This window comes from Oreochromis niloticus, linkage group LG11 (assembly GCF_001858045.2).
Source record: "Oreochromis niloticus isolate F11D_XX linkage group LG11, O_niloticus_UMD_NMBU, whole genome shotgun sequence".
NCBI classification, from domain to species: domain Eukaryota; kingdom Metazoa; phylum Chordata; class Actinopteri; order Cichliformes; family Cichlidae; genus Oreochromis; species Oreochromis niloticus.
In genome coordinates, this window is record NC_031976.2 from 8,547,680 (window position 1) to 8,563,220 (window position 15,541).

The 15,541-nt window shown below is 41.0% G+C and overlaps 1 protein-coding gene across 1 annotated transcript in view; it reads left to right on the forward strand.

Annotated features, from left to right (window-relative positions):
- The window catches only part of LOC100698042 (transmembrane protein 65), a 40,909-nt gene extending 25,777 nt beyond the window's left edge, over positions 1 to 15,132 (forward strand). The window contains exons 4-8 of the mRNA XM_005450539.4: positions 338 to 405; positions 1,037 to 1,091; positions 6,222 to 6,264; positions 11,092 to 11,197; positions 12,212 to 15,132. Coding sequence (XP_005450596.1) covers positions 338 to 405; positions 1,037 to 1,091; positions 6,222 to 6,264; positions 11,092 to 11,197; positions 12,212 to 12,361 — 422 coding nt within the window. The 3' untranslated portion in view covers positions 12,362 to 15,132. The remainder of the gene's footprint in view (positions 1 to 337; positions 406 to 1,036; positions 1,092 to 6,221; positions 6,265 to 11,091; positions 11,198 to 12,211) is intronic.
- Positions 15,133 to 15,541: the final 409 nt, after the last annotated feature.

Below are 15,541 nucleotides of genomic sequence, written 5' to 3' on the forward strand. Positions count from 1 at the left end.
TTGATATTTATGATGCTGTTTACTCTTTCCTGTTTTAAAAATTCATTCCACCTTACCAAGAGTCTAGTGTTCACCCGCTGGCTTCCTAGCTGTCTGCATTTTACCAGCGGCAGTGCTAAAGAAATAAGACGGAACAACTTAACCCCGTACCACATTAATGAGCATGCTCTAATGTATCACTGCCTGATACTGATTTACAGCTTCTTATGGCTTCAGAGGCGTTTTGTGTCTAATGTTCTCATTTCACTTCCAGATGTGTGATGCGTTGTTGTCTATCCATGCTGAATCACATTATAATGTGTCTGACAGTGATTTGTTGTGTTTGCTTGCTTTACAGTTCTGCTGCACAATGCACTCCCATTCGTTGGATTTGGATTCCTGGACAACTGCATCATGATTGTTGCTGTAAGTGTCAGCTTCATGGGGCATGCAGTCCCATCTGATTAGTCAGAGCGGGGAATATAAAGGTAGCCACTACCACTTTATTCTCTCAGTCTGTGGAGGTAGCTAATGCAACCCGAAAGACTGAAAAATGCATTTAAAGTTTATACTATGTATAGATTAAGTTTTACAAATAGTACTTTGTTGAGATTAGGAGCTTTGCGAGTGATTTAAGGTCGTCTCGTTGCCTTTGACATGGCTGCTACGAAGACGAGGAACCAGGTCTGCAACCGCTCGCTGTCAATTGCTGCATTCAAAGCAGCTTATGTGCATTAAAAATGGTAATCGTAGTCATTCTGCTATCAGTTTATGATTGAATGGAGTCAAGTTGGCAATTGTGTGTGACCCTTTTTGTAACGACACGGTTATTAACTGTGATAAATTGATGAAAATTGAAATTCCGGTCCAGCCAGAACCTCACACGTTTGAAGCAGAACTAGTGACATAGATGCTAAAGGAAGGTGATTTAACTACAAAATTACACAGGTGCTTGGCACCCTGGCTTGAGTCCCCTATTGCAAAGAGATGCAGACAACAGCCTGCACTGAGCTTTCCTCTTTGTACAAATGAGCTTCTGTTCTCTTGTTTTTTCCAGGGCACACAGATTGAGTTATCAATCGGCGTGGTTCTCGGCATTTCAACCATGGCAGGTCAGAGAATCTCGTAATGTATTTGAATCTGTTTTATTTTTGAAAACATGTTTTCATTTCCTGTATTGTCCTTTTAAATTATTAATTATATGAGTTATGTAGAAGACCTTGAACAGCAAAAGAAGGAGGATCACCCACAGTGCTGCACTTGGTAAATTCTATAAACGTGTGTTACATATGTATTGTATATGTGTCACATTCAGATTCGAGAATATCTGCTTGTAAAACAGTCAAATCAGTCATTTATTTATTGCATTTTATTCAATTTTGAGAGTAATTCACGTTCATGTGGCGGCATGCTAAATCATAGCTGACTGCCAAGTCTCCAAATGGAAGAAAAGGCACTTTTAGATGACGTGTTGACAGAGTGAACCTTAATCATGGAAGTGTGACACTATTTAAAAATAATTATAAAGCGAGGTCAGATTAAAGAAAGAGAGGAGGAAGAGCGGCTGGCTATGATAAGGAAAACTTCATGAATATGTTAATGCTGTTCATAAGCACATTGAATGGGTGTTGTAATATCTCCTTGACGACGCACATTAGAATTTTTGTTATCGCCCGCCCCTGTTCGCCGTGTCTAAAAGAGCCCCTTACTTTACCCTAAGTGAGAATGAACACACATTAGCTTTGGGATGACCGTATCACTCAGTGCTTCAAATTTAGTGTTTTTCTTTTTGTCCAACTCAAACAAAGCGAGCGTCCTTTAGATTGTCATTAATCGAAGCAGAGTTGAAGAGCAGGGGGCATTTCCCTCCCTTTTAGTGCTGCGTGTGATTCTGTTGCTGTTGGTGGTGACGGCAGTTCTTTGTCTTTAGCTCAAGCTTTTAAACATGCAGCAGATTGGGTAAACTGATCTTTTGTCCAAGAGCCAGAGGCTTTTTAAATTCCATTTCACCTGGAGAGACTGGAAAAGGAAGACTTGACCTTTTCCAGTTAAATGGATCTATAAGGGATACACTGTAGACAAGACTCATTTGAATTTTCACTTCAAACCCTTCTCCATATATTTCTAGTCAGCCAAGTTTCAGTTAAAAAAAAGAAAATTCTCCATTTGTTCAGTTCATTCCCAGTGAATCGATTGAATGGATGATTGGAATTTTGATTGAAGCAATTTCAGGCATGGTGGGACTCGTAGAGAGAAGGTTATCAGGCAGAATGTGCAAAATTCAGTTTTAGAGAGGCCACTCTGAAGTTTGATGGGAGTGCTTGTTACCTTTGTGTGGAGAGGTTTTCTAACCCGGGTTTGACAGTGAGCTGTAGCAGACACCCTCCTTAAACTAGTAGTTTAAAAACAAATTCTAAATCTACTGCAGAGCCACTCGGAGACAAGAAGCACAGAGGACTTCTGTTCTTTCCTTAAGCACAGCCTTAACACACTATCACTCAGACCCCATTTACTCATTCGTACTAGATTGAGGGCATTCGGGGGTCTGCAAACTAAAATGCTGCAGTTATCTAACCCGGTCCAGAGTGATTTAGCACTAATGTCAAGTCTCTAGTGAAGACGACAAATCACCTTCGAGCAGGCAAAAATGTCTCTGCTCACTCGATGAGCGTGGAAGCTGCATGAATCGTCTACTGCTGACTTTCCTAATTACTTCAGTTAAACAGCCTTAATGATGTGAAAAGACTACAGCTCAAAATGAACAATGAATATGAGGTGAAAGAATTACACTCAAAAAAGATTTATTTGGCCAAAATTCTAACTCTAACTAATTAATTACAGGTAAAGTTTCAGTGTAATTCTGTTAAATAAGTATAATGTAAAGTATTGCATTAAAGAGGTCATTTTGGTTGGCATACATTCGATTTGTACCAAGCACATTTTTCCTTAAAGATGAGGTTTTTCAATAAATAAACATTTGATTTGATCTATTTCAGTTTGATTTTATTCAAAATTGTTACTCATGTTTAGTGAGAGTGAATTTTCTTCCCAGTGCACAGTTTAGAACATTTGATTGATGAGACTGGTCAAACTGGTGGTGCGCAAACAAACCAAGTGGTTGAGCGTGCAACAATGCTGATAAATATGAGGTGAAACTAAGGGGGTTTTATGGTTTTTGTTTGTTTTGGGCTTTTGGGAAATTAGGGAAAATTTTAAAAAAGGTTTGCTGACAAAGTTAGAGAGGCAAGGTTGAGAAATACTAGACAAAGGATGGTGAATACGGCGGTCCCAGGCAGGAGGAAAAAGAGGAAAACCTCAGAGAATATTCACAGATGCAGTACAGGAGGACATGTAGAGGGTTGGTGCAACAGAACAGGATGCCAAGGACAGGGTGAGCTGGAGATCCATTGCAACCCTTAAGGGGGGGAGCAAGCTGAAAGAAAAAGAAGTGTAAATTTCTTTGTTGACAGAATTGGTGCTTCCAGGCTTCAGTTTGCACACTTGAAGCCTTTGTACAGCTCCAGCTGCGTCATGCAAACACACATTTTCAACTTTGAGTGAGAACAGAAGCACGTAAGGCTACGTACTGCTGAGTGTAGGTATACTCCTGTTTTTGTCACCGTAGAGAGTGTTGTTCATGCACGCCTATAAATTATGACCGCTTGTACAGGAGCAATACAACTAGTGTAAAATGTTCCCGCTGTCTCCCATTTGTAACTTCACATTGTTTCATTCCACATTTATCCCACAGCAGCCGTCAGTGAATAGTTCACATGCAGACAGGCTCTCTAGTTTTGCTTCAGGTGTAAAAAGCTCCTTTTTTGCCTGCTTCCACTTGAATCTGTTCGCTCCATCAGGTTGACAGTACTGTCAATTATTAGGCAAAAAAGTTTTAGAAAGTTCCCAAGAAATACAGTGTGAAGGAAGCATGTTGATAACAGTAACAGAAAGGTTAAAAACTGAAAGTAAACTAAAGAAAAGAGTGTGCTGCTTGATGAATTTACAGCCTTGTCGCTTCAAACACTGCAAGTTTGTGATTGAGTGGGATTAAGTTGGTAATTACATGCAGTCTGTTTGTGATGATACAGCGATTAACTGTGATAAATGAGGGAAAATCCCCAAACTTCTCACAGCCTGTTGCTTTCCACATACCAGAAATTTACATTATGCATTAGTTCACATGTAATGCTTATATTTAGAGTCCAGCCAGAAATCAGAGATTACAAACAGAAAATCTGATATTTTTTTTTGTTACTCTTTGTCTCTTTAATTGACTTCCCTTTTCCTACTTGATAAAGTTTGTCAGAATATCAGTTACACTGTAATTTCCGTGTTTGTAGCCGCTTAAGAATTACTTGAATTGTGATGCATTGGCCCGCCCCCTCATCAGTCTGTTGATGTGCATCAGATCTAATGCCAAGGCCCCGAAGAGGGAGAGAAAGCAGCAAATTAAAGGCACAGCCAACCTTGTCTCGTAATTACATTTGAGCAGGTTGACCACATAATATAGTCTCAAGCTGGGCTCTCCATCACTGCTGTCTCTTCAGTGGCTGTACAGAGGTGCAGTGTTTAACGTCAGCAAGATATTGTGTTACATCTGTTTTAATCATCTTCAGAGTGTAGATTAATTCGCCTGACGTGGCCATCTTGCCTCAAAGCAACCACGCAAAGCTGGGTAGTTTCCAAACATGCCCCTGCACGTGTATCCTCCTTCAGCTGACTGAACATTGTGAGCTGCGTCTACCTCTGCTGCATAGCCAAGAATGCAGTTGTTAAGGGTATAAAGTACTGTTACACAATTCAAGACAAAGCATGGGCTAATGCCAGCTCTCTGTGTTTAAGTGCCAACATGAGGTGAAACACACTGAAAAAACGTTACGTAACGTTATATTTAGAAATTGACTAAAAATGTTTAAATAACCACACAAAATCTTCATCTGACCTAAATCAGCCAAAGCAACAAGCCCCTTTTCCTTTGTGGTATTTGCTGATTTACAGTCAGATTTAATGGTGCACAGTGCAAAGATTTCTGCTGAAAGTACCTTATTTAGTCCAAATATGCTTTGTGTGTTTTGGCACCGACTCTTGGGCCAAGAGTTGCACACTTTACTTTCCTAGCTGTTGCAACAGCTCTCGCCTCTCATTCAGAGGCTCTAGTTAAGTCGCCCGTTGATCTTGTCACAGAAAAAGGAGCTGCTTGCTTTTATAAGTTTGATTATAAACCAGTAGCTTAAAGATGCTTTGCCACAGGATGCGTGTATCTCTGCACACTTTGCTAGTAGAGTGTTTGTCTCTGAGTCATGTGTTTAATATTTATTGCTACAGTAGCTCAAAGATCAGATGAAAGTGCTCGAGACCAGCCAGAGATGATGACTGTGCCTCAGCAGTGATGACACAGTTGCGTTGTGTGTTTCCTCTGGAGTGTTTCTGTAATGCTGCAGCAGCAATGCTCTGCACTCAGGGTCAGGGACAACTGAGAGAACAGAAGTAAAGCACAGGCTTTATTTTCTGTCTTTAGGCACAGCTGTTACAGTACCATACGGCACATTCAAAGCATAAACAGGTGACAGTGAAGTTATTTCAGCGTTCCCTCGTCCTCTTTTACTTGCACCACAGCATGTAAGAAGCAAAACGGCAGCAGTGTGGTCTTCTTCAGTGTGTTGTGCCTCTGCTTCTTTGATGAGCCCATAATGCACTTGGGATATCCATCATGCCCTACGGAAAAATACTGGCCCGTAATTGCTCCGTCCTTCTTTTGTATTAGTAAATAGCTGTAAGAAATAATCCATAATTACTAGGATAAATTAAGTATGCTGCATTTTGCTTCGTTTCGGTAAGGAGAATGGCCACTCAAGTACTGCAGTGTAAGGAAAGTAGAGAAGGATGCAAGGATGACTGAAGAGCTCATTTATCTCCCTCTTTTACATGTCACTACAGTCAGAAAAGACACGAGATGTCATAAAGCAGAGCTCTCATCATCATGTAAGGGAAGTATACTAGACTTCACCCACAATCGGCTCCACAGATCTTTTGCATCTGACACATTTACCTTTCCAGTCCTCTTTTTTCTCATCCCAAAAAAGGCTATTATCTCACTCAGTGTCAGGCTGTTCTTTTTCTCTTTTGTGATCTACTACAGTTGTGAAATCACAGGTATTATACTTCTGCAGGTACAAGCTTCAAACTGGCAAACAGTGTCTCTTGTCTGTAACCCATGCCTCTGCTTCTCCCATTATCTACAGCTGCTGCGCTGGGCAACCTGGTATCAGATCTGGCAGGACTGGGGTAAGATTTGACACACACACACACACACACTTGGTAAATTCAAACACTTCAGTTGAAATTTAGAATCAGTCAAGGGAGGGAAGAGCCATTAATCTGATTGTACAGCAACACGTTTTCCACACAAATATACACAGATAATAATAATAATAATGATATTTATAAACAAAGGTCCTAGAGGTATGGTTTAATTAAAATGGGATTGAATTAGGTCTGTATAGATTAAGTAGAAATTATTGTGTATTTAAAAGCAGCAGTTGTGAATTCTAAGGTCATGTTTCACAGATCCTTCCATCAGCTCATGCATGACTGTTAGCTGATTAAACGCCTCCTTGTGGCCACAGGGATCATAACCAGCTTCCTGAGCTGCTTCATGAGCTCAACCAGTCCCATTACTTAATATAATGGAACACCAGGGTGAATGCAATGATGGGATGCATTTATTCTCCTCCTTTTCAATGTAAATCATACACATATGGGAACATGGATGACAGACAGAAAGTGGAATATGCTGTTTCCTTCTCAGTGTTTTCCCTCTGATGTATTAGTCTAGTTCTTGTGGTCCATGTAAACACTCTCAGTAGGCACACACACGCGTCCGTGAGCGAGTGTGTGATTGCCGCTCAATCAAAAGAGGAAAGTGGAGCCCCCGTGGACACTTTATCAAGGTGAGACGAAGAGTGTGAAGGCCATTTGTCTGCCGCAGAGTCTCAGTGGAGCTGCAACAAGAGATTTTCACAGCAACATTTGCGATACAGATTTTGTTCTAACAGGAAACGCTTTAGTGTCCACATAACGCTCGTCTTATAAATTACACTGGGAGTCGGCGGCACTTTAGTGGCTGCTGAGAGACTTCTTGCTGAGGTTGTAGGTAAACTCCGACTCAGAGATCCCAGATGACTAATTACTGCAAATATTACTGCTGGATTTCAAACTGTTTGGTTAACAGAAGTTGGCAAAATTCCTAAATAAAAAAATCCTGTGCATGTACCTGAAAATATGCACATGGCTTTCTGTTGGTGAGTTGGATTACAGCCACACTTTCAGACATATTTAGTTCACCTGGAACAAGATCAGGCTTCCCATTCCCAAACAGCATGGATGTGATGATGTTCAGCCAACTGAACTCACTTTCCACCTGCGTAGATGAGCCAAATGAAAGGCTCTAGAGACTGATTAAAATGCCTCTAATGAACTTACCGTGAACTGCAGCTTCCTTTAGCTTTCATTTGTTGAAGTGCCTTTAAGTTTTATTTAATCATGAAGTAATTTCTGAACTACTGAACCTGGTCCCAGACTAGGTTTTCTGTCTTAGCTGAATTCTGCTGGTTAATGTACAGAAGATCCTGATTTGGTCACGTCAGTATGCAGAAACCCTCTGCAGCCAATGAATGCTTATCTTTGGGTAAAATATACATTATATGCTTTTAGATCATATACACACAGAAAATTATATACTGTACCTTTTGCCAGTATAAAGTTGTTTGGTTGATATCCACGTACACTTTCAGCATGATATTTGATGTGCAGGAGTTGGTCTTCACTGTAAACTTAAGGGCGTACTCCATGCAGGCTAATGAGTGTGCTGTAACACGAGTCATAAACACTCTGGACATTGCAAAAGAGCCTCAAACCTGCTGATCCTCCACAACTCCCAGTTACTAAATTTTGACAATTATATAATCAAAGTGCACAGACTTAGCTGTCACTGCAACACGTCCCTTGGCCAGTCATGCAGTGATGCTTTTCAGTCCTCACAATTAAGAGGAAATTTGCTCATTTAAGAGATACTGACTCACTTGTAGAGAATCTTCCGTGTGTGTGACAGTGCTGAACGATATGCACAACTGTTTCCACATATGTGCCAGTGCATACATATTTTATCATGTAGGAGTTCATGTTAGGCCACGTTTGTAATATTTCCTTCCGTCTGAGTTTTTTAAGTATTTCGGCAAACCTAGGAAACCATCTGAACTCCATAATTGAGCTCATGAGTCATTCTGACCATTCAGCTGGTTATTACTAATGCTTCTGTCGACTTTAGCCTCAGCTGTTTTATGAATTTCTTACAAATGCAATGCATCGGTGGCTTTCTGGGGCAGACAAGGAAATGCACATTAGGGATCTTTAGGGAATACAAAAGTGGAGACGCATCACCCTCCGTATCATGCCTGCATTTTCTACCTTACTCCTTCTGAATCCTGGAATAATCTGGATTATATTCCATGACCTTTCTTTAAAAAAAGTAGGTGAATGCCTGTGTGACTGATGCCTTTTAAACTTTACAGATTAACAGTAGTGACATTTCGTCAATGCACAAAATGCTGTGTGTGTGTGTGTGTGTGTGTGTGTGTGTGTGTGTGTGTGTGTGTGTGTGTGTGTGTGTTTTTTTCCAAACACAAGCTGAGTAACTCTAACGTGATGGCTTTTAGTTTCTCCAGATGTAATTTTCCAAATGATAAAATGTATAACTGTGTTTTTTGGGGCTTGCGATTCACTCGGCTCCTGTTTCAGTCTGCTTCTCACACAGTGAACAGCCTGTCTGTCTTGTTTTATTTTGTTTTTTTGGGATGCGCCCGGGCCTTTCAGTAAATTTCATCATGCCAGCATTGTGATTGCTGCAGTATTTTGTTTTGGCTTTTTTTGGATGCAGAGCTGATTTATTTTGCCCTCCGCTGTTATAAGAGCAGCATGGGTAATTTGGAATGAATTTGATCTAAAGCCGTGGATGAATGTGAAAGAAATTAGGATTGGGGCTCGGCGGTGAGACTGAATTTCAAAGAAGCGGAGAGAAAAACCAAATGCCACCCTCACTGTAGCTTACTGAGCTTCAAAGCTGTGGTCTCAATTACTTCAATTTAACCATCATTTTAAATGCGAAATAGAAATAGAAAACATAAACTAGAGACTTAATGGCTACAGTGTATCCACTTGAGATGCTGTAAGAAAGAATATTGTCTAATGAATCTACTTATTCTCCTCATAAGGACTTAATAGCTCATCATCTGTTATGATAAGAATCAGTCCTATTTCCACTACTTCTGCTGCCCCATCCTGAAAGGCAGTGGGCTCGAAAGCACCCCCCCCGGTCACAAATGCACAGGCAGACTTGCCTTTTTCTCAGATATGCTGTGTGCAGCTTATCGCTCCCCTAACAGCTCCAGCTGCAGCTTATTTGTATGTGCAGCCGACTGAGGATCCATTAGTGCCAGTGAGTGAAGCCGACCCGGGTCCAAATGTCAACCCATATTTCTTCCCTCACATTCAAAACCGCCTCACCTGCACCATATTTACGTGCCTTGGCACATGTGGGGTCACATGACAGTGTTTATGTCGGTTACCTTCGTTTGCATATTAGAGTCCACTTCCTCCACTTTCGCTTCAGCCAGATAATTTTCTTTTTAATGACATTTGGCAGGCTGGCTGTCGCTTCATGTCCATTTTACACCAAAGTGGCTCTAACTGCTCACTGGAGCGTAGCAATGACCTTCTTGCTCCGTTTCCAGCATGGCCAACTGTAGAAATATTCCCACTGTTTCCAAGAGTCTTTTATTTCAGGACTATTGAGCCAAGTGTCTCTCTGGAAAGAATGAACACTTTTTCCCAAACCTGTCAGGTTGTGGACACATAACTGAAGCAAGCGGAGGCACCTGAGCACAATCAGGAGTGCCACAGCTGAGGCCCCCTGTAGGATAATCATTTTCATTTCTGTCAAATGATATGGCATCCTTTCACTTCTAATGCATTACCCAGTCCATATCAGAATAGAGATCCAGCAGAATTTGTTTCCCTATTAAGACCTGATCTAAATGAAAGTGTTCCTTCATTTATTTGAGCACTTTTTAGGGTGTTTTTACCCAGAATTCTTAATACAATCTTATTCATTTTTCTACATCGTGGTGATTTCCGTGGAGCACTCTTTATCTGCTGCAATCCGTCATTGGTCCGTGATCTGTGTAAATCCACGCGAAGCCCTGGGACTGAGTTAATTTATACACTGTTGGAAGCTTCCTCTTTTACTCCATCTGTTGTTAGAGTTGAGATTTGGCATCCTGCTGGGTTTATGAACATCAGCGACAGGAAGCAGACCGGAGCATTAATCTGTTGATTTATTTTGTCGTTATTAGCACCGACTCTGGTTGTTGTTTGCCTTGCTGCCCTTGGTAGGGAAGTATCATGTTAGCATGGGTTTATTGAATTATGATATGTAATGGAGAAAATTATCAACGGGGGGATGATTATATAAACAGAAACAATGCAAACACAAATAGGCAGCGGTGAATTCAATCTGTTACAGAAATAGCCGGAAGCCTTTAACAAAACCAGCTTTGATACAATATTGGTTTGTGCATGCCACATTTTACAGAGTGAGACTTTTTATTTCACATAACGTTTCTTTGATTTTCTTTTGGTCACAATAACATTTCAACAAAATCACAAGACTTTGGTGTTCAGACTTCATTTGATTAGAAAGTTTTGATGGATGATGTTTGTGTGTGTGCATGTGTGATATACAGCACTGTGCAAATATCTTGAGCCACTCCTCATTTCTTTGTATTTTTGCTTTCAATGAGAAAAATCACAAAATGTTTTTGCCTCATATTTCGTGTTTCCATTCATGTCTGTGCTTTTCAAGAAGTCACTGCACCTATTTCCCATTTCCATAGCAAAATATTAAATAAAAGAGGGGTTGCTCAGGACCTTTGCACAGTACACTATATATAGAGCATTCTATCAGCAGAATAATCCTGTCGCTGCAGTTTGCTGAACTGTGTTAAGTCCCCTCCTGTTTAATTCTTTTTCCCTCCATCGGTCTCTCCCTCTCCTCAGGCTGGCAGGTTATGTAGAAGCTTTGGCATCTCGGTTGGGGATGCAGATTCCTGACCTGAGCCCAAAACAGGCTGATATGTGGCAGACAAGAGTCAGCTCTCACATGGTGGGTATAGAAACGGTTACAGAATTTGCTCTGGGTCGCTCCCCCAATCTAAGCGGCTCCTGATGTGCGAGTGAAACTACTGCAAAAAAAAGTGTTTCTGTTGCGTTTCTGTTTACTGTGCAAAATGCACATCAAACCAGGACAGGCCTTTGCACGCTGACAAATCAAACACGAGTAACACAAGTCCGTGCGACGGGGCCCATCTTTCAAATGTCATAAAAGGAAATGGGACCTGGCGATCTTTAATATGCTATAAGTGCTGAAGCATGAAATATAATAAGCTGCAGTGATTAGTCTGGCACCTGGCTGGTTGCTAAAGGCTGCCGTGGCTTGTGACGAAATAGTTTTAATAAATACAAGCCTAAAATAACATAGCGGTCTTCCAACCCTTTGTTAGCGTTACAGTAAAGAGGGAAGGTGTGGCATGAAAAGCACCGAGCTCAATAAAAAATGACAATAAAGATTCCTTTGACCCAACAGACCAATTTACAGTCACATAAACAACTTTTAATGCTCCAAGTCACAGTTATAAAAAGACAATTGGCTTTACATTTGTGCCTTTATTGAACCTAGTGAATTATAACTCGCGCTGCAGGTTGGAGAAGCCTGTCCACCTCTGTGTAAATGGCTTCTCCACAGGGTTCGTGGATTCAGCTGCTCCAGTTAAGGAGACCAGATTGGAGATGTGGGTTGTGGATGTGTCAGTTCGTATAAATTAAGGCCACTGGGTCTGTTTTTCAGACAGAAATCAGCTTTTTTCAGTAAATAAAGGAGTATAGGGATGCACAGAGGCTAAGAAAGCTGAGGGTGTTCATCAGACAACAATAAAGCGGGCTTTATGCAAATAAAAGAAAAAGAAATTTGAGGCTCTCTCTAGGATTTGCCGACCTGCAAAGATCACACCTAGAGAACAATATGCAATCCTGAAATAAATGAAGAATAATCCCACGGTAACAATGTGCAGAAATCTCTCCAGCTTTGCTAAAATCTTTGTTGTCTTCTTCCCGCTCGCAGGGTAAAGCCATCGGCGTGGGCATCGGCTGCATCCTCGGTATGTTTCCCCTCCTCTTCTTCAAGGACGAGGATGAGAAGAAAGAAGGCCAGACGGAGGTGAAGGAGCAAACGCAGTCGCCACCTGCTCCAACAGAGAGCAGCAAAAACTGAGGCGAGGCTAGAGACAAATACTATTCAGAATCCGTTTGAATGCTTGACTTAATCTGGCGCCGACTGCTCTCGCCTTGTGCGCTGGAGCGTATGGAAATATCCGTGAACTCCATACGGTCCAATCGCACGGCTCAGTCGAACTATCTGAGGTATTCTGAAGAGGATTTTAGATAATATTCGATCACAAACTCTGAACTTAAGCACAGGAGGCTCGTCATCTCTCGAAGAAACACCAGGACTGCTGCTACCTGATCCCGTAACCTCACTTTGTCTCGACTGACCGACGCGGTCATTTGTCTAAGACACCTCCTCTAAACTCTGACTATAGATGGCTAAATCGCATATAGGATAACTGACAGCTTCATGCACCCCTGAAATATTATAGGAGAAAACCCAGTTAGAGCTCAGCCGTGTTATAAAGTTCTTGTTTTCTGTCAGAAATCTTGAAAACCTTACAGGGAAGACTGAACGAAGTCAGTTTAGTGTTCCGAATCAGCCAACGTTTAAACACCTTTTCCGTGTTTCCTTGTCAGTTTTTGGTGGTTATAAACCAAGAACACAGTGTCTTCAGTTCCTAAAGCATGTAAGCTTCTGGATCTGAGCAAGTCTTGCCTCATCCACAGGCCTTGACAACTAGTCGGCTGCAGGTGGTTAAATCTGTAACACCTGAAAAGTTATTCTTTTTCTCCTCAGTCATGCACTGCATATGCGCACGTAAACTCTGCCAAAGGGTTCACACAAATCACTGAAGAAGTTAAATGTATTTAAAAGTCCTCCAAAATATTTTAAAGAAGAGGCAGAGGCAGTGAACGATGATATGAAGAACTAACCGTGGACCACCTGGATCCTCTTTCCTCATTTGCACTGATGCTCCAGTTCATATGTCCGTATTTGCACCCACTGGACAAAATACAATATATCCCCTCAGAGGTGAGATGATATGCAACCTCTTCTGAAAACAGCCACACGTAGAGGTGGAGGTTTGGGGGGAGTTGAATGTTATTTTGCATAATGTGACTGCTGTAGTGTTTTCATTTTGTGAGATTAACTGTTACGGTGTGCGCAGACGGGCTGCATTTCTTCCTGTCCCTCAATTCTATTGTGTGTTACTGCCCTCCGCTGGCCGATAGACGGAGATCTAGTTGTTTTCTTTCAACTTATTGGACCTGCTACGACCCCCCCACCCCTACCCCCACCCCTCCCCGTACACAGGCTATAATTCACCACAGCTCCCACAAAACTTAGCTGCTAGTCTCCCCCGGTTATAATTTCCAACTTTCCTCACATCGCTCATCACCCTGTAATTATTTTTCTGAATGATTCTCCTTCAGCAGCTGCACTGAAGAAGGTAAATGTGTTTAGAAATATACGAGAGGCAGCTCTGCGTCACAGCAAATGTATTTATTTTGTTATAATATTCAGACTGGTATTCCTATACGTTTGTATTGTGTTTCTTCTCTATCTCAAAGGGCCGTGAAAATATTTATCAGCACAAAATATACCTGAGTGAGTATATTTTTAGCAGCTTTCTATGCCATGAAGGACCCAGCGACTGACCGCTTTATGTTACAGTCTGAACTCACTACGCTTGTTCTAAAAAGACTAAGGAGACCTACCCTGTATATGACTGTTTTCAATATTTACTGCGTGGGTAAGAGTGATCCTGAAGAGTGCTAATAATGAAGAAAATGTAGAAAATGAACGCGTACATATATGTAGCTAGGATTTTTGAGGGTTTTTTTTTTTTATCTTGATTGCTTGATATCCACCTTGCATGCACTGTTAATAAAAAGAAACCTTAATTTAAAAAAACAGTATGTTGTAAGGTTGTGCATCACAGCAGGATGCGACTCACTGGAGGAGGATAAAGGAGAGGTAAAGTACTCAGGCTGGAATAAGATGCACAAGTTATTTAAAATAAATAAAAACTATTTTGTGGCCACAAAGAAGAATCATGTGCTTCAATTTCAGATGGCTAGCGATAAACTTCAGTTGCTTAAAATTGGATTGTCTGTTCAAAGCAAAAAGGATTTTATGAAGGAAAGGTTTGCAGTAATAACAGCAATTTGCCTCTTTGAACCGTGCCGTTAAATGGCCTGTCCCAGGCTTTAAGGCTCTTTCAGTGTGCCAGCCGCAGTAAAAACATATAATCTCAGTTAAAGTATGGTAATATGGCGGTTACTGCCTTTTCCTGGGTACCATTTAAAATACACTACTGAAGTTATTGTGCTACTGAGGGCCAACAAGATCTCCAGTTCACAGAAGCTTCGAGCTGATGCATCCTTTTGAACTGCCATCTCTTTTTGTTGTTTTTTGATAATAAGGTGGAAAAAAAGAAATGTTTGAATCCAGCATGCTGCGGTCAAATGCATGCATTGAGGATCTTTTTTGTTTGATGTTCTGGTGTTTCTCGAATGCTGTGAGTTGGTAAGTTGTTTAAATTCATTTCATTGGTACAAGCAGGCGCTGAGATCAGCTTCATCTTTCTAGGAAACTTCATTTTAGCCGAGAATAATCAGTTTGCCCAGTTGCTCCTGTGTCATGATGGAGTCCAAGGTGCTGAAAAATTCATGTTTTGCTCTCTGTGAAGGTAAAGATTTCTGTTGTTTGTAAGCAAACACTGAATATGTGCTCTGTGCAACTGTATAAAGAATAGAACCATTAAAATAATGTAGAGGGACGAAACTGGTGTAGATTATAGGAGTGTGCTGCTGTGTTTTGTTTCAGAATTGATCTGCTTTGATTAAAGTTACGACCTGGCTGCAAACATCTTCCATAGTGTGGACTTTGCCAGAATGTTCTGCATGAACACACTGAAAATGATGAGCTATCTGCAAATGATAATTAATTTTGCATCTTCACACCAACGCAGTTGGATGTTAAATCAAAGTATCAAGATGGAATTGAAGTGCAGACTTCCAGGTTTAATTCTCAGGGTTTTGCATTCACTGTTTAGGAATTACAAGCATTTTTTTTTTTTATACAGAGTCCTCCATTTTCAGAGCTCAGGTCAGCCTCAAGTAGGAAAGTCATTTCAAAACTTTGCCTTTGGATCATTAGCATTCTGTCAGTTTGGGAAAGTGAAGCTGTGCTTTTGTTTATCTGATCCAAGAACTTCCAGCCTCTTCTCCTTTTTTAATATCTCTTCCTACTCCTGTGCAAGCGTTTGGATCAAATAGT